Source organism: Denticeps clupeoides, chromosome 2, assembly GCF_900700375.1.
Source record: "Denticeps clupeoides chromosome 2, fDenClu1.1, whole genome shotgun sequence".
NCBI classification, from domain to species: Eukaryota; Metazoa; Chordata; class Actinopteri; order Clupeiformes; family Denticipitidae; genus Denticeps; species Denticeps clupeoides.
The window spans coordinates 3,355,254-3,377,949 of NC_041708.1; the positions used below are offsets into that span (position 1 = coordinate 3,355,254).

Consider the following 22,696-nt stretch of genomic DNA (forward strand, 5'->3'; position numbering starts at 1 on the left):
TTAAACAGATTCAAAGGTTACAAAAGATGCATCGCTCATATTGCAATTTGGCCAAAAGCCTTGGAGGTCATGTGACTTTCCCCAACCAATCCAAAAAGTGAAGTAATTAGTAATTGTTATACCCCAACTCAAAATTATATTGATCAACATTAAAAATCAATAATCTACCCATCTGAACATTTGCAGTATAAAATCTTTATTAGATCCAATGAAAATATTAGCTCCGCTACAAGTATAGTTGATTATCTCGAAAATCTGATTTATGTTACATATTTATTGTTATTCCCATTTACACATTTAGTCTCTCTCTTTTACACACACACCAGAGGCTCGAAGAGCAAGTTTACTGCTGTGGTTTGTGGTTTTAGGCACCCAGGTCGGAGGTCAGTTCGGCCCCGAATTGAAACGTTGTCAGTGTTCTGCTCAGTCGTTCTGCTCGACGCCATGATGTGAGAGTCTGTACATGAGTGTTATAGCAATGATCGTTTCAGCGTGGCCGAGTCTTTGTTATCCAGTAGACCAGACAACGACTTGGTTGCAGAAGAGAGCATGTGCTGAAGAGTGTTGAAGTGTACAGGTGATGTGTGTGTGTGTGTGTGCTGCATCACAGCGAGATGTCAGAGGACACTTGGAGCTGCTGTGTTGTTTTCCACTTGGCGCTGCGCCTCCCTCCGTCTGCACGTACGTATGGCTGGTTCCGCAGACCTAAACACACACACAGAAATTAAACGAATGAAACACCGTATATATTTCATTGCTATGATTACAGTAATTGTCCATCGAATAGTAAATCCTTGTCCAACACAGAAGTCCTAATACGAACACCTAACTGAAGGTACGTGTGCAGCTACCGAGGCGAAGTCAAAGAGTGCGAGACGGAAGACGAGGCCGGCGGGTTTACGAGGGACACTCATCAGCAAGCCCGGCGTCACAGAGCAGACGAGAGGAGCGCTTCCCAGAGCGAGCGGCGAAAGGAACGGCCTTCAGAGCTGAGAGGGCCGAGGGAGAAAAGAGGTTGAAAGAAAAGCAAGCGGCAAGAGCCTCGCTAAACAGAGGAACCGCGGGGAAAGCAGATGGACTTTTAATATGGAGGCAGAAAACAGTACAATGTTGCAAAGACATGCATAAAATAGTACAATATGAATAACCGTTGAACTTGTAGCATATTTGCTATCATGTTCATGTACTGACGTTAATTTCATAATCAGCAATTCAGCTTTTAATATTTGTTGCTTGTTGTTAAATTCGCTTGTTTAATTATATTAACAGTAGATTCATATCAGAATGTGGGGAGGAAGGAAGGTGGTAGCTGTGACGGTAATTGGTTTTGAGCCCCTGACCCCTGACCCCTCTACCGACCTGTGATGATGTCCTCGATGGCACCGTCCTTCCCCTCCCGCACCAGGGACGAGACCTGCTGCTTCTTCTTCAGCTCGGCAATTAGGTCTACATGTGGCAGTTTTGGCATAGCGGGTACCTGAGAAAAGGTCACAGGTCAATTCCAGATTCTAACTACAACCTAACATAATCATTTTGTAAGTTTGGCCTTGTTGACCCCGGGTGGCACACCAAATAGCATTCTGGGATTTAGGATGTAGGCTGAATGCAGCAGTGTTCTCCTTTACCTTGGAAAGTTCAGTCTTGCCCAGGGGGGATGAGTGCATCTCCACCCCTTCATCTTTCGTCACCACCCCCTTCCTGCTCCTCTCCTCATTGTCCTCCTCGGCTTGCTGAGACAGAGAGGTGGAGGTTTTGCATTAGCGTATTAGCATTGGCATGCACTAAAAAGAAAAGTCCGCTTGATGACGTCACCTTGTAGGCTTTGATGAACCTGATGAACACGGGAAAGAACATGGACGGTGGGTTGGCCTTGGGGTTCTCCCCAAAATACTCCACCGCAGATTCGTACACCTCCTGTGCGGAATGAAGTAAACACATCTGCTGTACAACAGCCGAGCAGAGTCTGCTGCTAATGTTAAAGGCACCATGTCAGACCTGGGCGGTCCCGCTGTCCTTCACCACCGTCTCCAGCAGCGTCTCATTGCTGGACAGGAACGCCCTCAGCACCGAGCTCTCCTCCTGCTCCTGCAGCTCCTTGCGCGCCACGTCCATCCCTTTCTCCAGGGAGCGGACGTCCTGCAGGATGCTGTCCAGAGACACTGAGAACCAGGAGTTAACATGGAACATGGTGCTAATGAATAGGATTGTAAGCATTCTGTGTATTTATGGGCCCTATTTTCAAACTAGTGTTATTCACTACGTTTTGAGCATGGAGGATTCGTTATTTCCCAGAGTGAAGGTATTTCCGATCACCTGGCTACAAGGCACAAACACGCATGAGGTGGGATATTTTTTTAATTATTCTTTCATTAATCAGCCTTTGAAGATAAACCAGTGCTTGATATTCCATGCAGAATGGGGCTGGTGATACATGTCATTGCTAAATCAGGTAAATGATGCAGTTTGTCATTTGCAATGGATTTGATGACAGGGATAGTGAACAGGTTACTGAGTAACAATTCATTCTAATCCCTGTTCTCTCTTTCAGAACAACATTGGGCAGAATGACGGATGACGGAAGATCTAAGATCTTTTGTGTGTGTGTGTGTGTGTGTGTGTGTGTGTGTGCGTGTGCTTCTCACCCAGTGAAGCCTTGTCCACAAAGCGTAACTCTGTGTAGAACGTCTGCAGCTGAGGGTATTTTTCCTGGATGATGCTCACAATAAAATGCAGCAAAGTCTGCTTTCGGTCTGTGGACTTGGTGTCCAAAAGCTGGAGAACAACAACAACACACATTCACTGGCCACTTTATTAGAAACTCCTGCCTGTGTCCAAACCTGCTGCCAAATACTGTCCTGTAGGAATGTACTGTCGAACACATACTCAATACGTACTCAAGTTGTATGTTATTAACTGCGGCCATAATTTGGGGCAGTGGTGGCCTAGCGGTTAAGGAAGCGGCCTCGTAATCAGAAGGTTGCTGATTCGAATCCCGATCTGCCAAGGTAACACTGAGGTGCCACTGAGCAAAGCGCCGTAACCACACACTGCTCCCCAGGGAACCGGTCATGGCTGCCCACTGCTCACTCAGGGTGATGGGTTAAAGGCAGAGGACAAATTTCACTGTGAATCACGTGTGACAATCACTTCACTTTCAATTTGGCAGCTTGTTCTTGGTGAATGCAGTAGTATTTTTTATTAATGACATTCAAACAGCAGATCATGAAACTCTCTTGATTCAAGGAATTGCATGAAGCTCCGTAACAATTTTTAATGAAATGTTATGTATAAATGGTTCTGAAAAATTGGTTGGCAATATCGGTGCTGAAAATAGTGTCCAGTTCTGTGTGTATTCTGCATAGGGATTTACAGCCCAGCCGTGCAGGGAGAGTGTTGAATGTGTGTTTGTGTCTATGAATAAGGGCTGTTAGATCTCGCCGGTGTCCCTGAATATGACTGACATGCCCCTGAAACGCGGCAGGAAATGTTTTCCTCTCCTTTGCTCTCTCACCAGATCCAGGCTCTGCAGGCGGAAGCCGTACGCTGCGCCCCTCTTCCCGCTGTTCATGTAGTTCCCGAACGCCAGGATGATCTGCACCCAGAGAGCAGACAGGGCCCCAGGGCCACGTCACAAATCAATCCCGACGTGGCGCCCTCTTCACAACCCCGGCAAATTGGCCCTTCCTATTCACACAGCCCTGGGCAGCGAACGAGTGAGCGGCCTCAGCAGAAAAATGTGAAATTTAGGGGGTCGAATGAAACCTTCAAACTGTCTGACGACCCCTCAACAAAAATAACGTTACCTCCAGGATCTTCTTCAGCTTGGTGGAGGACTTGATTGACATGGACGCGGCGATGACGGCATCCAACTGCTGAAGGAATGAAGCAGAAAAGGCGATTGAAATTCAGAACGCAGCTACCATATGATTTTATGCATTTCTATATCAGTTTTTTTTTGTGCCTCAATCCCAGCAGGTGTTTACAGCAGTCGGGCCATATTGCCTGGGTCGAACCGAGGTCACAGAACATGTTTTTCATCCATCTGGACGAGCAAAATGTTGTGTTCGCAACAACGCCGCGCCTAATTGCCCTATAAGGTTTCTATCACCGCGTTGGAACATATGGGCTCATTTGAATATAAAATGTGTCTAATAAGAACCTAAGGCAGTTCTAGCACATTTTAATTATTTTTTTTTTTCAACAAAAAAAGGTGATGCCCGATTATGGGCTGCATATAATTGTACAAAACAATCAGTAATAAATTGCGGAGATATTGAAGTGCTTTTGTACACTCACAGGCCGCAGCATGCGAACGCTCTCGCTGAAGTTGCCCATGAAGGTGAGCGTGCTGATGCGCTGGGCCAGGCGCGGGATGCGGCCGAAGCGCGCCATGAAGCGGTCCTCCTCCGACAGCTCGTCCAGGGGGCGGCCCTCGCGCTCGTAGCTCTGGATCTGCCTCTGCTCGTGCTCGGACGGGATGAAGCGCTCTAGCAGCTCCAGGAAGTCCAGGCTGAGAGAGTTCAGGTCATACCTGGAGGGGTGAGAGAGAAATCTGTAGTGTTATAGACGGTGGCCTTGTTCTTCTAGACCTTCTTCAGCGAGCAGTTTCTGAATTTATGATGGGTGCCGAACGTGTATTTCTACTGCATAATCTCACACCGTAATCAGAAAACACTGATCAATGCGGTTGTGGGTGTCTGCATCACCTGTCAAAATTTTGGGCAAAACTGAAGACACAGGACTATGAAATAACACATGTGAGGTCATGTAATAAACAAACCAAATAAAGGTAATAAGGCAGAATTTCTTTTCTCCACCACCTTAAGTTGGACGACAGTCCTGAAGGTTTATTATGCTGAACACTTTTTTAATCATTCATCATGCTAATGACCATCTCGTCAAGCGTCTTTTAATTACGACAGAAGTGAAAAATGAACGTAAAAATAGATTCATCAAACATAAAAAGTTTGGACACACCTTCTCATTCAGTGTCTCATAACCATTTACGTTGGTAGATTCTCACTGAAGGCATCAAAACTATGAATGAACACATGTGGAGTTATGTACTTAACAAAAAGTTGGAGACCTGACCTCCACAGTCACCGGACCTGAACCCAATCCAGATGGTTTGGGGTGAGCTGGACCAACAAGTGCTAAACACCTCTGGGAACTCCTTCAAGACTGTTGGAAAAGCATTTCAGGTGACGACCTCTTGAAGATCATCGAGAGAATGCCAAGAGTGTTCAAAGCAGTAATCAGAGCAAAGAAACTAGAATATAAAACATGTTTTCACTTATTTCATAACATGTGTTCATTCATAGTTTTGATGCCTTCAGTGAGAATCTACCAACGTAAATGGTCATGAAGATAAAGAAAACACGATGAATGAGAAGGTGTGTCCAAACTTTTGACCTGTTCTGTACTTCACTTTCTACTGATACAACAAATACGGAATGTTTTTTGGCTCATATTCTAAAAAATGACTCCTTCTTAGTCTCAATAACAGCCAAGGGGCGTCCAAACTTTTGACTGGTGGTGTACATGTAGTAGCATCTGTATCCACATAAGGAGATATAAATTTAAGGAGATACAAAACAGATACAATGACTTTTGAGGGTAAAACACAAATAGTATTGATCTAGATTAACGAAGTGATAAATTTTGTGTTATTCATTTCTAGATGAGTGTTAGTGAGTGTGGATGTTTGGATCTGTGTTTTTGTGTAGACATGACGTACGTCTCGATGGCGGTGCAGATGTCGGAGGCGCTCATGCCTCCCTTGCGCAGGGTGATAGCCAGGTTCTTGGCCCTGTTGGGCTCCATGAGGGCCACTTTGCTGGGGGCCCGTTGGGCCGTCCTCATCTTCAGCGTTCCCAGGCCTGTCGGGGCCGACTGGGCCTTTGTCTTGAACTTCTCCTCAAATGAATCCATGTTCAGCTCCTGAGGCACATAATGATCGAACATGTGAATCCCACGCTTACCAGCTGATGAATGGAAGCTGTGCATATAGCAGCTGTGCATAATTACTGCCAAAAAAATCCCCCCCACCATAATCAGAACAGAGGACGTGCGCCGTTCAGGCACCCTCACCCTTAAGATGTGTTCGTCATCCAGCTCAGTGAACACAGTTCCGGCCACCTGCTCTGCCTTCAAGGCCTGCCAGTTAAACAGCGGCATCCGGTACTTGGTCTGGATGGGTTTCCTGCAGCGCGCCTCTGAGAAGGAGCGAGATCGCACGCCGGAATCATTCACCAAACCCTCTGCATTTTCTCTTCTTTTAACGCCTGGTACTAGCCAATTGGCATACGTTGCACATTTATTCAGCCCTATATTAAAATTAAGAACGCAGGAACTAAATCGGGTTCTATCTTAGCCGAGTTTTTCTTTCTTGATCCTCTTTTTTTAAAAAGGAAAAAAAAAATTGTTGTAAAGTTCTAAAAAGTTACTTACAAATTGAAATGTATCCAGTCATGAAAGTGAAAAAACTGCACTGCAGCACAGCACACGGTGACACAACGAAATGTGTCCTCTGCTTTTAACCATCACTGTTGGTGTGCAGTGGGCAGCCATGAAAGGCGCCCGGGGAGCAGTGTGTGGGGACGGTGCTTTGCTCAGTGGCACCTCAGTGGTGCCTCGGTGGATCGGGATTCCTGAACCGCTAGGCCACCACTGCCCTAAATAATAATCTGTCAGAAGTGGGATTCGAACCCACGCCCCCAGGAGTGATCGGCCATCCTGACCTACAGGTTCAAACTGCAGCAAAAATTTGTATTTTTGATTAATGTAATTGTACATTAGTGTGTAAAATAGAAGCATTTTGCAACTGCGACGTAAACAATATAGACTCATAAAATAACGTCAAGTAGCGACGAATGACATATTGGGTGCCGCCGTCAGTTGGTTTGGGGTTTTGTGTCTTACCCTGAGCCGCAGACGGCGACACCGACCCCCCAAGTGGTGGTGGTGGAGGGGGTCTGGAGCCCAGGGGTGGTGGGAGAGGAGGTGGAGGTGGAGGTTGAGGATTAGCAGCCACTTTATCTGCGCCTGCAGAGAGACACGAATCACGTGAGTCTCACATCGATTCAACCAGTTGCTTACAGATCTCTTTTTACAACTTAAATATGTCAACAGTCAACTTTTCAGCACTTTTTCTTATATTTCGTGCTCACAGTCATTCTTGCAAGAGGATCTAACAATTTACATTTACATTTACATTTACAGCATTTATCAGACGCCCTTATCCAGAGCGACTTACAATCAGTAGTTACAGGGACAGTCCCCCCTGGAGCAACTTAGGGTTAAGTGTCTTGCTCAGGGACACAATGGTAATAAGTGGGATTCGAACCCGGGTCTTCTGGTTCATAGGTGAGTGTGTTACCCACTAGGCTACTACCACCCTATAATTTAGATGTTTTCTTCTGAAGAGCAGCATTACTGTAGGAATGTGCCAAATTTTTCAATATGTTAACATTCCCTATTCCTATCGGAGGCTAGACCACACCAACAAAAAGTTTTCACCATTTAAGATGATGATTTGATGTAAAAATGGGTTTCATATTTGTTTTTGACACCGTCCCATATGATTGTCTGTGAAAGGTCCGATTTTTTGGGGTTTGGGTTGAACAGGCGAATAACCTTTGACCTTACGGGTCTCACCTGGTTGCGGCACCGCGGGGGTCTCTGAGTGCAGGACTGTAATGGGAACCATGCTGATGTCCAGCGTCCCCGAGGCGCTCCTCTCCATGCGGATCAGACCCTGATCCACCAGCTCCTGGACCTTCTGCTCCAGTTGGGAGAGGGCGATGGTCGACAGCTTCTCTCCGCATTCCTGGTTCCCGTCTCTCTCCCGCTCACATTCCCGCTCCCTCGCTTCCTCCCTCTCTCTCTCCCGTTCCAGATCCTTCTCTCTCTCCCTCTGCTCCAGGGCTGCCACCTGGGCACAGGACTCCCGCAGGCGCTCCTACAAAGTCGCAAAGAAATGGGCTGTTTCTTGTAAATAATTCCATGCAAATGCTGAAAAAGCAGGTTCCAAACCAAAAAAGTGGCGTCGTTCACACATCAACCAGCATTGATCACAACCAAATTCATATTTAAACAATCGTATCAGAACCAAAAAGCCCGTGTGTGTGTTTACCTTCAGAAGCTCCACTTCTTTGCTAGTTTGGATGAGCTGTTTCTCCAGATCACTCACTTTCGCCTCAGCCCCCTTCTCACACTCCTGCAGCCTGCCGTTCAGCTGGAACACACACGGCACACAACACAACTCGACTGTTGCTTTATTACGCCCGGACATTATGTGTGTGTGTGTATGTGTGTGTGTGTGTGTGAGAGACACGCTCACCTGCACGTTGCGTTCCTGCACCTCCTCCAGATGCTCCAGCAGAGCATTTTTGGTCTCAGCGTCCTCGAGCAGGGAGCCAACGTCAAACACGTTATCCAGATACGCCTGGATCTGTACTTGTAGACGTTCACTCTCTGTCTGTTTTAATCTCTACACACACACACACACACACGTTATTATTAGTTCCCAGACCTCATATATCTGTCATCTATAATGGTGTCTCTCAATTTGGATTGAAGTAATTACATCCAAATTCCGCTCTAAGTAACATAAATCTATTCCATTCTATTTCTATGGCAGCCTTTCCACGCATACACAAACCAAGTCATGAAGTTGTACTTAATGACTAATTACTTTTACTACTACTAATTACTCGAACAAGAGAACCAAACCTTATATATCCTTTTTCATTTTGTAAATTAAAAAATTATAAAACATCAAATTAGATATTTTTTTACTGTAAAAGTTAAAAAAGATATTTGGAATAAGTCAAATCTGAAGAGGACGTGTTGGGGAGATGTTTCTCCTGCTGGAACCCTCACCTCTAAGTAGTCGTCCAGGCCCAGGTGAGTGAATTCGTACTGCAGATGCACGCGGAAGTTCATGTTCTCCACCGAGTGCACCACGATGTTGATGAACTGCATGCACGCCACCTGGTGGCAAAAATATGATATAAAAAAATAGTAATGATAATTGTTTACCTGAAAAACCACCAAGTGACATGAACAAGTCGATATGAGCCATGCTTCATTTGACGAAGTTGGGGACACTGTATGAAACTGTCACCGTGAAGTCGATGTTGCTGTCCTCCTGGCAGAAATACTCCATGAGTTTCTCAAAGCGCCACCTCTCTCCGCACACCTGAGGTGGAGAAAGAGTTGCTTTTTTACCAAAATGCCACAAGGCCTTCGAGAAAAACAAGTCCAGAAACTTGCACAAGGGGGCAGCACCAATCTGTGCTGACAGGTAAGTTCGCCTTAACAAACTTTTAACAAAATCTGTGTTAAATACTCTCACATGGCTGTCTGTCATTGAATCTGTGAGGATAGATGGCAGTTCAGTTCAGATGCCACCTTCTCACTGCCATCTCCTCTAAGCGCGGTTTGGCAAAATGACAAAAAATAATTCCAGCAATGGACTCGTATTTTAGGAACAGGGCTGGAGAACGGGAGCACCATCTACAAAGGTCGGAATGTTGGATAATTATACTAATGCATATGTTGAATTAGATAGAAGATAAAATACAATAAAATATACCATCGTCCTCTTAATATTTTTCTGTAGATAATATCAGTTGTGTTTGAAATAAACAACAATAATGTAATTTATAACATAATAGACAACTTAAAAAAAATGCCAATATTTTCATAAAATAAATATATCCTGGAAGTTATAAATATAATAATGTATTTTCACAACCTAATACGTAGTGAATAGCAGGATTGCTAAGTAAATATTTTGGCCCAATTCTCAAGAAATATATACAGAATGTGTATATTATACTGTATGTAGCCCTGTATGCAGTGATGATGATGGTTTTTACATGGTTTTGATGTATGTCACAGCACCTTTGTAACTTCTGCTGTGTGTGTGTGTGTGATATTTATGTTAGATGCTCCTCAGCATCCCTGCCCGCTCACTCGGTGTGAATAATGCAGAAGGTCGGACTGCCGTGCTGCGCCCCGACAATGCCCACGCAGCGTCACTGTGTGAAACCCGAGCTGCCATGCTGCTTCCCGCCTCCCTCTCCCCTCGTCCTTTCAGTTCTGCTCCCCTCTGCTGGACGTCAGACGGTAGTTTTGCGCCACAGCCGCACACATGCAGACATGCACATTCAATCGAGCGCAGCAGTCATGTAAAGAATTCGGGCGGCCGACGCCCAGCGGGACAATGACGTGGATGTCACAACCTCCAAACGCAGGGAAATATGTTGGCCTTCGGTAGAGGCCATGAGGCCTGATCTAAAATTATCCAGACGTCTGTTGGCTCAGACTGCATCGACTGTTCTCAATCAGGTCCTTTTCTGAGTGGATTTTCTCCTTTTCACTTATATTAACAGATTGAAATGCTCTCAGAGCAATCCAGTCACAGTCACATGACTGTGAAATGTTGAAATGATAAAATGGAAGAAACTATTATAACCCGAAGGAAAAAGCAGGTTCAGCTTTTCTTTCACGAACAGTATGTGTGTCCAATTTATAATTTCAATCACGCCAAAATCATACTTACGATTTGATTGTGTTTGCAAATTGAACTTCATGGAGCTGAAAGCACTGCCCTACGTGAACTCACAGTGTAAAACAAGAAATTAATTCAGCACAACCATGTGGGAGTTATGTGGGAACTTTAATTTTTTTACAATTTGAATTGAAGTTCCCTTTTAGTCATATTCCAGGCTTAGTCCTCGGGAAAACGACCCAAGATATGGAACAGCCCGATTGGCCACTTTTTTAACATTAAGTGGGCAAACTGAACACATTGCAACAAATATAGGAGCGCAGTTGTTGGTCGATGTTTTAGGGTGAGTTTCCTGTTAATTCCATGGATAAATCCTAGTCCTAGACAAAAAGAAATTCTCCATTCAACGACACTTTTAATTTAGGATTAGGCTTTAGCCATGAACAGAAAACGTACCTGAGGCCCAATCGGCCATGTAAGTTAAATTGGCAACACATTGTAACACGTATAAGAACACAATTGTCTCTAGATGTTTTAGGGTCTGTTTCCCGTTCATGGATTAAGCCTAAAAGAAGTTCTCAGTTTAAGAACACTTTCAATCTAGGACTATTCTTAATCCATGAATGAAAAACTGACACTTAAAAAATTAATATGAAGTGATTGTCACTTTTGATACACAGCAGCACAGCACATGGTGCACACAGTGAAATTTGTCCTCTGCATTTAACCATCACCCTGAGTGAGCAGTGGGCAGCCATGACAGGCACCCGGGGAGCAGTGTGTGGGGATGGTGCTTTGCTCAGTGGCACCTCAGTGGATCGGGATTCGAACCGGCAACCTTCTGATTACGGGGCCGTATGCTTAACCGCTAGGCCACCGCTGCCCCACTGCCTCATTACTTTTTCAAATTGATTTTTGCTTTTAACAACACATTTTATGAATAATGAAAATAAATACTAAAGCATGCTGGATGGGTAGTTAAAGAGTTTCACGCTGGTTCTAGTTCCATTATCTAATTTTCAGACCGTCTGTGTTGCGTTGTGTGGTGAAATGTGGCCGCCACGGTTTGCATTATGAAGTAAATAAGTTTCCTTTTTTAAGTCGTGCTTTACATAGGAAGTCCCCGTGCTTTCAGGAATATGAAGGACGAGTGATAACAGAGAATTGCTCCGCCCACTGAAGCTGAGATAGCTTCAGAATCGTACGATCACGACCGGAATATTTCAAACGTGCAAGCGTGACATTTCAAGGCCTAACTGCAGATCATATCTTCCTAAAACAAAACCAAAATCTGCCATAATAAAAAGGTCAGCGAGCAGGAATTTCTAGTGCAGTCATCCCGCGTTTGTGTGAGGACGAGAGCCGAAATACGGGAGTCTCCGAATTCAGGAAGGCTGGGATAAAGGAGGAAAGGGCTTCAGACCTCTTTAAAGTTGTCCAAGGCGGAGAGGATGATGTCGTGACCGCCTCTCACCAAACACACAGCGGCAAGCAGCTCCAGCACTTGAGCTTTGGTTCTGCGGAAACGCACACGTTCGCAGTCTGTGAGTGTCAGAAGCCTTCCCTCCATGCGCGCGTGGTGGTCTTTTTATCACATTTATCACGTACGTGCAACATTTCTCTTTCATCGCCCTACCTTGGACTCTTGTTGTTCAAACTGAGCGTGATTTCGTTGACACAGCGCGGGTGGGTCATCACCTGGTTAAAGCCGTACTGACAGAAGCACACAGGACAGGGAGAGAAAGGAATAGATAAAATGGACACCAGTGAGCCATAACATTAGAACCACTAATGCTGAGGTTTGTCCTTGAAGCTGATGTCAAGGGCCAACGGTGATGCCTAGACGTCTGGGTCATAATATGTTAGAAACTGCAGCTCTTGTGGGAAGTTCATGTCTAACAGGGACATGAGCCGCGTGGGTGTGTCTAACCTGGTAGTTCATGATGGCCCTCAGACACATGATGCAGACGTGGGCGTCGTCCTTGAGGCTGACGATGCGGGAGTTACGGAGGGCCTTCCTGTGGTAGACAGAGTTGATTCTGCCCAGTCAGATATGGCAGGAAAAGCCCCAAGCCGGGTGCGAGGTGGGAAATGGGGCGGGGGCAGAGGGGAAGACGGATGGGAGGGAGGAGGGCATAAGGAAAAGAACGGAAGAAAGGCAGGCATAGAATGAGAACAGGACAGAGGGCGGGGGGTGTCAGCTTGCCAATGTGCATCAGCACTAAGGCCACACACCCCTCAGGTCAGTTCAGCCAAAAAGGAGCCAATTCAGTTGAACAGAAAGATGAACAAAGTACTAGTGCATCTCGAAAAATATAGAATATTGCGTGAAAAGGTCATTTGTTTTTTCACAATTGAATTAAAAGGTAAACCTAAACTAATAATTTCAGATACATATTCTAATATTCTAATAATTGAGATGGTCTATTGGATGGTAGTCAACACTAAATAGGGGGGGGGGAAATCAGTATGAAGGCTTACGTTTTTGAGAAAATTCTGGAAAACAAATGAAATGACCATATTGAATATTTAGTGAGATACACTTTTTCTGAGCTGTAAGAAAGTGCAGGGGTGTAGCAGACACAAATACAAATACATCTTCTTTTCAGCTGCACAAAAATATGGTGAAATATAAGGATTTTACTATATTAAGTGACAGACAAAATATAGACTGGTGTTACCCTAGGCCCGAATTTCCTGTATCATCAACAGCTAGTTACTATCACCAACTCCAGGGTCGCGTTCCGGACCAGAGTTTTGTGTTTGTATGAAGTCGCCCCGATTACCTGATGGTTTGCATCTGTGTTTATGGGTACGAGTGTATCCTGCTGTGTCAGTTCCGGTCATTAATGATTTACTGTCCCTGGGATTATTTAAGTTTCAGTAAATAACCTGTTCGTTAGTCGTCCTTTTGCGCCCTTCCTTTCCTGCCCTGCACCTATCCCATTCTCACAGTCACATGTTCCATAATTGGTTTTAATAAATAATCTCTGCAACTGTTATTCCATGCTATGCTCTACTATCACTATCTGTGAAATAATATACACTTTTTGTGCCCCTGTTGTCATGCAATAGCTAGTTCTGGGTATAAATATCACACAGACGTTGTCTTGCTCAGGGGAGCTCAGTAGCTATTTGTCCCCGTCACTCTTCAAGTTACTGGAATGCGGTCCTCCTAGACCAGTGTGTGTGAATGCAGGTGTCGCTGAAGACATGGCTGTGTGTAAGCTAGAGGCCGCGGCGGGCAACGTTCAGGAAGGCTGGGAGTCCATGAAATCCATCAAAATGCTCAGCCCCTCCTGCTCCTCCTCAGTCCTCTAACGCGGAGACGATAAAGAGGCGACGCTTTTTTTTCTTCCTTTCTAATGCAGCACCAGTAATACGTGAGTGGCGTGTCCAGGAGTGTCCAGGAGTGTCCAGGAGTCCGAAGAGACATGCCGAGTTTTAAAGGAGACCTGCTTTGCACACACATACACACACACACACACACACACCAAGCTTCCGCAGATAAGGCTTTCACCACCACGCCTGTCAGAGGTTCGACAGGAATGTTCTCATGTTTGCTTTTGTTTTGTTGATCTTTTTCCGTGCAGATTAAAGATCGACGGACTGACATCTCACAGCAATTCGTCATGCGACGGCAATGTTGGGCCCTTTGCTGCACTTTCTAATGTTACCGGTGACTGCGCGTTGACATCAGGGCGGGAAGGAGGACGATGGCAGCCACTCACCTCCCAGCTAGGGCACGGGGAGCCCGTGTTGCATTGTGGGTCGGGGAGTTGCTAGCACTCCTAGTCAGATCCTCGACGGATTTTTCAATCTTGTTCTTGTCTCCAGGGACGACGTCTCCATTATCCAAACTGTCCATGTCAAACCTGCACACACATTGAGTCATAACGATACACAACTCACAAACACAGGGATTGCACACTGTCACACGGTGACCAGAGATGTGACAAGCGAGAATAAAAGACCAATGAGGATGGGACACAGCAAGGCTAGATTTACACTAATCATTACAAGTGGAAACAATCAGGGAAATCAGGAACACAAGACAAGGCAAATCCTGGGAAATGTCCGGATCGTGACAACTCTCGTCTTAATGACATCGTCGGGACTGTACGTACGTGACGGCACACTGTGCGAAGGTCAGATATTCCACCAGAACATCCAAACCTTTATTTTCTTCATTCAGGAACTCCTGAGCCCAGCTGGAGAGAGAGAGAGAGAGACGTCATTAAACGATTCGTGATTTATGATTACATGAAGTGATTGTGCGCTGCCCTGCCCATACCCTATGTGATTGGTCCGTAGAGAAATCTCCAGCTCTCTGAGGACCTGTGTGGACTCCTGAACGCGCCTCTTAAACTGGGAAGCACATGATCACACATTAGACACAACACAGATGAAACGGTCCACTGTGGTCCAAAAAATTGGAAAAATTTGATTCTCACATCCCATAAACTGATACATCATATATTAAGATCCGTAGACAGATGTTCTGGTGAGTTCTTTTGACCCAGTTGAGTCTAATTCATTAAAATCCTCCCCGGAAACCTGATGGAGGCCATTTAATTATGGAGCACGGGGACATTTTAAGTTTTGAAACCAGGCCAGACTCTTACATATATAAATATATATTTGTTTCATTAATGGTCCTAGGGGAGCAGCTCCGGTGCCTCTTCAGACATCGGAGGCGGACGTTACCTTGCGGGAGTCGCCCTGTTCCAGGAAGCTCTTCAGTTTCGATAGATACGCCGATGGGGGGTTCTTCACCTGAAAGCGCTCCTGTTGAAACACCAACAGCTTTAAAGATCTCCGCTGTTGTCGGGGTGGGAACGATGATTACAGCAGGTTGCTGATGCTAATAGAAACAGCAGCGAGGGACGTGTCCAAGATGGACGTTAAATACTAGTGGATTACAGATTATAGTGGACTGAACCTGTCATTAGTTATCTGTGTCTGTCTTTTTTTTTGTTCAGCATGAGTGTATGTGTCGTGTTGAGTGTGTGTGTGTGTGTGTGTGTATACCGACACTGTGTCACGCCCCCATTTGCCAGTCATGTCTGCCCCCAGCTAGTCTGTCCTGTCCGCCTGTCGTCTTCTGAGGACTCATCAGCCCCTGCATTACCCTGCTCCTCCTCAATCTATATATACACCTTTAAATTTGTGTCTCTGCATTTAGTTAAATCTGCCACCATATGTGCACATTTTTGTACATTTTTGGGACGTTTTTATTGTCCCTTTAATAATTTCCTTTTGTTGAATCTCTTGGGTCCTTGGGTCCCCTGTTCTCTGTCACGTGACAAACTCACACTTGTAACGATGAACATTCATATAGCACAAAATGTGTTTTGTGTTTTGTGTGTGTGTGTGTGTGTGGGTGGGTGTGCATGTGTGTGTGTGTAAAACTCACCTGGTCACACACCAGCTCCCACTTCTTCTCGTTGTCGTACTGGTGCAGCAGTTTGACTTTGTCAGCAGGCAGATTCATAGAATTCTGGAGAAACAGGGAGACTTTTTTTTACTTCAGTTTTTATTCATTATAAATTATTATCTTATAATCTTAACAATATGTGCAGCACACTGTTGGTTTAATTGATGCGTTGCTTAGCGACAGGCCCGGGCAGTCAAAACATCCCCATGTAAACTACTCAGTTAATGTCCTAATGCGGTGAATCATGCCGTCCAGGACGATGATGCGTTGAGTGACTTCCCACACACACACACACACACACACACACTCTGCTGATTTGTTTGTTGGAGGCCTTTTTTGTGGTGCAGACATGCACCTATTGTTAAGCTGTAAGTCAGGACACAGTGGCGGCATTGTTGGGCCGTAGGTCACGTGACCGTCTCCTGTACACACGGTCTGTTGCTAGGACTCTGTTCAATAATGCATATGTACATCTGGGGGCTTTCGTTAAGGAGGACATAGGTATACCCACCACACACACACACACACACACACACACACACACACACACACACACACATACATTTACATTACATTTACATTTACGGCATTTGGCAGACGCCATATCCGGAGCGACTTACAACGTGCTTTCAATTTACCATCGATGAAGAGATCAATTCCGGTTCACTAGAACCTCAACTATGAAAACATCTATTTTATTCACTCTGTTGTAGATTCTGTACACAAGTTCGACAACAGGAAAATTACAATTTAATCTAAATATTCTTTAATACATACACACACACACAGGAACATACACTCCCAGGCCACCGCAAGCAAAGACGAGACAAAGTTGTGTCCTAGAAAGCATGTGTATGCATAACGAACAGGAAGGTTGAACAAGGTCCCGTCTCTCGAGTGAAACCTTCGGGGTCGTTTTCGAACGAGAACCGTGGAGAATGTACAGAATGTGAGCAATGGGGACACTTGGGACCTTGCAGGCGTCTCGCTGCCACACATTTTTAATATTTCCTAAAAATGGCTGCTGATTTTTCACCCTTTATGGAGCGTCCATTGTAAATAATGCTAGCCAGAGATTAGAAGAAGTTACATGCTAGAGTCTCACAAGCCATAGAGTTTCTAGTCACATGGTTAGTCACAGCCTAGTCTCAGGCTATGATTTTGCCGGGTCGATAATTAGAAGACTATTTCCTGCTTCCTGTTTGCATGAGCCAGGACTTAAACGATAATATGTTTGGGCAGTGGTGACCTAGTGGGCAGTGGTGGCCTAGTGGTTAAGGAAGTGGCCCCGTAATCAGAAGGTTGGCGGTTCGAATCCCGATCTGCCAAGGTACCGCTGAGGTGCCACTGAGCAAAGCACCATCCCCACACACTGCTCCCCTGATGGGTTAAATGCAGAGGACAAATTTCACTGTGTGCACCGTGTGTATCACGTGTGACAATCACTTCACTTTACTTTATATTGCTGTAAAGGGCGCTCTTAAATCGGCTCACCGTTTTACACTAAACGACTGAGATGACGGGACCGTGTTGCGACCCCCGCAAAACTCGCACGATTTTTACTCTCACGATGGAGAAATCTGATTTTGGCGACTCTGAAAGAGTTTGAAAGTCGTATGGTGTGAAGCCGGCATAAATTGGCCACACAGCCAAACCTGTATCATCTGTCTGCTTTTTTGTGTCGTGTCTGAAAAGAAGAGACAGAAAATCGTGGCGGAGACCTGCGCCAACACGGGGGAGAGCGCGTTTCTCCTAGCTAGTCACACACGCGAAGCTGGACATGATTCAAACCCACAACCTTGTATATGTAGAATCAGCTCATCTTTTCTCTTTCTACAAGATTCTGTTTGCAACCTGGCATGAGCAGCAATGTGTATTATTCACAGCTCGGTGTAAGAAGCAGTGTATACCGTGTACACCCCGGTGTAAGCACAAAAGGTTTACGGTTACACCCTGCCTTGGGTAGCATTCTGTTTACCTTGAGCAACGTTGTACGCCAAATGTTCACAGCAAACAGGAAGAATAAAGCACTTCATGTGAAATATAAACCAAATGCTGCCCACAGTTACCCATTAGCTTGTGAAGAATGGTTGGAAAAAAAAACCATAATCCTAATCTTAGACCCATACAATACATTCGTTGTGTGTATTTTCACAGTCTGGCCAGTGACGCAACCACCGGTGACGTGACGATATTGGCACCAATCGGGTCTTTTCAAGTTCAAGTTCAAGTTCAAGTGAACTTTGTTCTGGCTACATACGGGTTGGACAGTACAAAGTGAAACTAAACAACTTTTAAATAAAGTTACTGCACGTGTGTGACTGCACGTGTGCGACTAGATAAAACGGACACATTAACATGGACAGACAATGGATGTAATAGAAGAGTGCAGTAATAGATAATATATTCTAATCATAGAAGAGGTAGGGTCTGTGTGTGAGCCCAGTCCCTGATTGTTCACACATATACATTACAGGCCAAACGTTTGGACACACCTTCTCATTCAATGTGTTTTCTTTCTTTTCATGACCATTTACATGTGGAGTTATGCACTCCAACAAAAAGTGGAGACCTGGACTCCACAGTCACCGGACCTCGACCTAATTGAGATGGTTTGGGGTGAGCTGGACTCCAACAAGTGCTAAACACCTCTGGGAACTCCTTCAAGACTGTTGGAGAAGCATTTCAGGTGACGACCTCTTGAAGCTCATCGAGAGAATGCCAAGAGTGTGTAAAGCAGTAATCAGAGCAAAGAATCTAGAATATAAAACAACTCCACATGTGTTCATTCATAATTTTGATGCCTTCAGTGAGAATCTACCAACGTAAATGGTCAAGAAAAAAAAGAAACCCTTGAATGAGAAGGTGTGTCCAAACGTTTGACCTGTACTGTATACACTAAACCCCTCTGTGCTGTATTACTGCAGCAGTGATGTCACACACCCCCTCCCCCTCACACACACACACACAGACACACACCAACTCGATCTCCTGCAGTGCTGATTATACGCCCTCAATCTCTGCTGCCAGACTGCGAAATTAGGGTAGGTGGCGGGAGACACCAGATCAGCGCGGTCCCCATCCGCCTCTACTCCTCCAAGGCAAGCATCAGCTCTGATTTCAGCTAATGTGGGGTTTCTGCACTGAGGAGATCCAAGGATCCGTCCACCACCACCACCATCTCCAGACTCCAGGATGGCGTGACATGATCTACTCTAGACCTACTGGCAGAAATCAATCATCGCACCCGCTGCCGGCCCCATCAGCCCCCTCTGAATGACGGCCAGTCGATAAACCGGGATTAAAAGTTGCCAGGGTGCAGTATGTAAGCCACGCCCCACCCCCGTCGTCAGTTCACGAGACACCTTTCTCATTCTAACATCCTGTAATACACAAACCAACAGAACGTGTGCATTTTAACAACATCTTTATCATGTCTGAAGATAAATTCACCATAATTGTGTAATAACATTGTTGTTATGCAATTATTACATATAATTTTCACAATGTAGCTGTAATAATTGAATAATTTTCTTCTGCAGCAGGTCAGAAGTATAGAAGTGGTGAAAGGAGATGTATGCCTGCATTATATAGATGTGACATTGGTTGTCATCTGTGATTCATCTGTGTGTGTGTGTGTGCGCACGCTCTACGTGATATATAACATTTTATAGACCCTGTAGTGCAGTTGGCAGCAGCCGGCACGATGCCAGCCAGCTTCCTCGGTACCGCGTTCTGCGCACTCAGCAACAGAGCGTGTGGGGGTGGAGCTGTGGGAGGCAGGCCTGTGTGCGTCTGTGACGTTTTCCATAGCTTATGTTGATCTGGAATAACAATTAATAACATGCACATCTCTAGTTCATGAAAGGCTGTGCTCTTATATGTCAGAGAATTATAAAAATTGAGGAACGTTCATCTGAACCGAGTTTATTCATTCACCCGACAGAAAAGTGTTCTGCGCTGATTTTCTCGGCGCTCCGGGCGTCTGTTAAAGGTAAATAGAGCAGCAGCAGCAACCAGCCAGTCAGTCAGGGGCCAGAGATAAAGACATCGACCGGCACGGAAAGAGCCTGACCCCACCGCCCGCCGCTTTATCGAGTGTGTGATACTATTCCGATCATCACACACTCCAATTCGCTGTGGCACGATGCCTCGGAGGCCAGGACCCGGCCCGGGCCCCGTCACAGGAATCGTTCCGCGCCGAAAGGAGTTCTTTTTGACAAAAGAGCGGCACGCTGAGATGCACTCATTTATTTATAAGCGCTTGCATGAAGACGCTATCAGGTTGCCGTGAGTCATGGTTTTAAATGGGAAAACGCTGACTGGGTTCCTGACAACCTGAACAAGTTATACCCTCAAGTGTGTGTGTGTGTGTGTGTGTGTGTGTGTGTGTGTGTGTGTGTGTGTGGTGTGTGTGTGTGAAAAGTTCTCATTTGTCAGCACTGTTTAGCAGCTTGGATCTCTATCACACAGCTGCCATTTGTGTGAAACATCTTCATCTCCCCAAAACTATGCCATGTGTCACATCATGTGTTTTACCACGGTGACTTCTGAACGGCCATATCATTCCACAGTATTGCTTTGGAACAGCAGGGCGAGAAGCAAACTATTTTACCATGGAGGACAGATCCACTTTTTTTTATTATCATGACCTTTAATGATTTAAAGTATAAAACCGGAGGAGCCTGTAGGGTGTAGCTCTCACACACCCTATTTCCTCATTGAGGATATAGAAAACGTGTTGCCAGATACTCCCAAAATTGTCCCAAAATGTGCTTTGGTTAACAAGCACATAAAAGAACTAATTTCCTTCATATTTGTTCTCATATCTCACATCAACACTGAGCACAAGGCACGCCTCCTGCACCATCCTTCATTTGCATTGCCTGGAATACCTCAGGTTCACAGGAGCCATCAGCAATTAACTGCGATCTACCGAACTTAAAGAATTCTGGTTTTGAAATTTGAAATACAGTCCCAACCCTGGAACGTAAATATAATAACAGTAATTAACAAATGAAGTATTTCTGCCTGGCCTGTAATTTGCACTGGTTTGTAGCAGGTCGGAAATGCACTGCACGTCACCGGCGGCCGAATTTATGAGCTCTCCTGTCTGGTGTCGCTAGCGGCAACACAAAACACGCCTTCGCCGAGGTTGATGGACAGATACGGATGCGTACTGTGTGGTAGAACCAAACTGGAAAGTCGAGTTGAAAAGAAGTAATGAAAGAGCGATGGATTGTGCTTCTTGGGCCTCTGGGCGAAAGTGGCTGATGTGTTCTGGTTGCTTTGCATGAAGCCCGTGACAATGTCCGTGACAAAAATCCCTTCATGCATTCTCAGAAAGGTTCTTCTGCAAGCGAGGAAGTTTTGATAATTATAGGCTGAGCAAAATTACACTCATGAATGCACCAACATTATTCAGATGATTTGGCTCATGCTTGTATGTGTGTGTGTTTTTAATAAATGTAAATTATTAACCATGCTGCAGTGCAATAGTCAGGGCTTCGATGTCTCGTAGGCGTGTTTCTGTTGCTTCTGATCTCAGTCGCCACAGTACTAATGTTTCAATATGTCATCTAAAAGCCAGCCACACACACAGCGTTTCCTCAGATGAGCATCACTTTAATGTATGAACATACCGTGACATTATGTCTGTACTGAATGCATGGGTGTTCTTTACAGCATGCATGCGATGATTTTGTATGACCATCATTATTTTTGTAAGAGCTGAGCATGCAGTGCTGAAGACGTTGCAGTTGTGAGATGTGGACGTGTTCGTGGGGTTGTACGGTAATCCGGGAAGACTCTGTTGTGTGTACACACACCGGCCTGTTTACTACAAACACCTTGTAGCGTCTCTGTACAGGTGTCACCCACCCGGTGACCCCTGACCAGCCCGGTCGGGTGACATGAAGACGCCACTGAGGACGAACTACAGGTGTTCCTAATAAAGTGGCCGGCGGGTGGACCTCACTCACCAGCACGACACTGAACCGCTCCTCCAGCTCCTCTTCGGGGGGTATGGGAAGTTTGGGGGCAGCCGGTGGCTTCTGGGGGCCCGTCGTGGCTCTCTCCTCCCTGCCCGACGGCAGCTCCAGGCTGCCCGCCGCATTTCCCATCACGGCCGCCGGCCTGAGCCCTCCGGGGTCAGGCGTCCGTCCGTCCTCCAGCTGCCCTGGAGTTGGGCTGTTTACCGTAACCAGATTACACCGGGACTCAAAGCCACATGACGTGCGGCTGAGGACTCTGAGCCCGTCTGCATCTTGCCTCGGAATTCCCTCTCCAACTCAGCCAATGGGGTGAGGTGGAGAAAGAAGAAGGTAGTCCAGTACTTGCTGATGGGGTCCCACCAGGGCCACAGGTGGAGTGGAGAGGTGGAGCTCACCACGGAGATGGAGCAGCAGCTGGAGTCTCACATGTAGGAGAGAGACGGAGAGAGAGAGAGAGAGAGAGAGCGAGCGAAATACGAGGAAGAGAGGAGTGAGGCGTCTGGGTCCTAGTGCTGAGGGTTCTCACATGCACACTCACACACACACACACACACGGCTGGGCCTCACCTAGAACACCAACTTACAACCCTACTTCCACAGTGACAGAGCAGCAACACCTTGATGGGAGACCGAGGTGGACTGCAACGCTTGGCATTGGATTATATACGAGAACCCAGAATTTTCTGGAGGCAGGGCATTAAGGGCATTAATGAGTGATGAGGACGTATTCTGATACTCAGTGCACCT

General features: G+C 45.8%; 1 protein-coding gene across 5 annotated transcripts; it reads right to left on the reverse strand.

Moving 5' to 3' along the window:
- Positions 1-175: 175 nt before the first annotated feature.
- Positions 176-22,581, reverse strand: fmnl1b (formin-like 1b). 5 transcript variants are annotated; one of them, XM_028970894.1, is made up of 27 exons: positions 22,517-22,581; positions 21,938-22,370; positions 15,936-16,019; positions 15,227-15,307; positions 14,814-14,887; positions 14,647-14,730; positions 14,251-14,394; positions 12,450-12,558; positions 12,156-12,232; positions 11,943-12,036; positions 9,128-9,202; positions 8,884-8,994; positions 8,342-8,491; positions 8,135-8,236; positions 7,657-7,960; positions 6,922-7,044; positions 6,091-6,215; positions 5,738-5,940; positions 4,297-4,531; positions 3,804-3,872; positions 3,512-3,592; positions 2,643-2,772; positions 1,996-2,159; positions 1,813-1,914; positions 1,626-1,730; positions 1,360-1,477; positions 176-705 (listed from the first exon to the last, which is right to left on the reverse strand). In XM_028970894.1, exons 2-27 carry the CDS (start codon positions 22,076-22,078, stop codon positions 605-607), a joined length of 3,186 nt encoding a protein of 1,061 aa, XP_028826727.1. In that variant the 5' UTR covers positions 22,079-22,370; positions 22,517-22,581; the 3' UTR covers positions 176-604. The 5 variants fall into 5 exon arrangements, with proteins under 5 accessions (XP_028826727.1, XP_028826729.1, XP_028826728.1 ...); XM_028970896.1 differs by lacking the exon at positions 22,517-22,581 and adding an exon at positions 852-989 and having other exon boundaries at positions 21,938-22,414; XM_028970895.1 differs by lacking the exon at positions 22,517-22,581 and having other exon boundaries at positions 3,804-3,869; positions 21,938-22,411.
- Between the last annotated feature and the right edge of the window lie 115 nt (positions 22,582-22,696).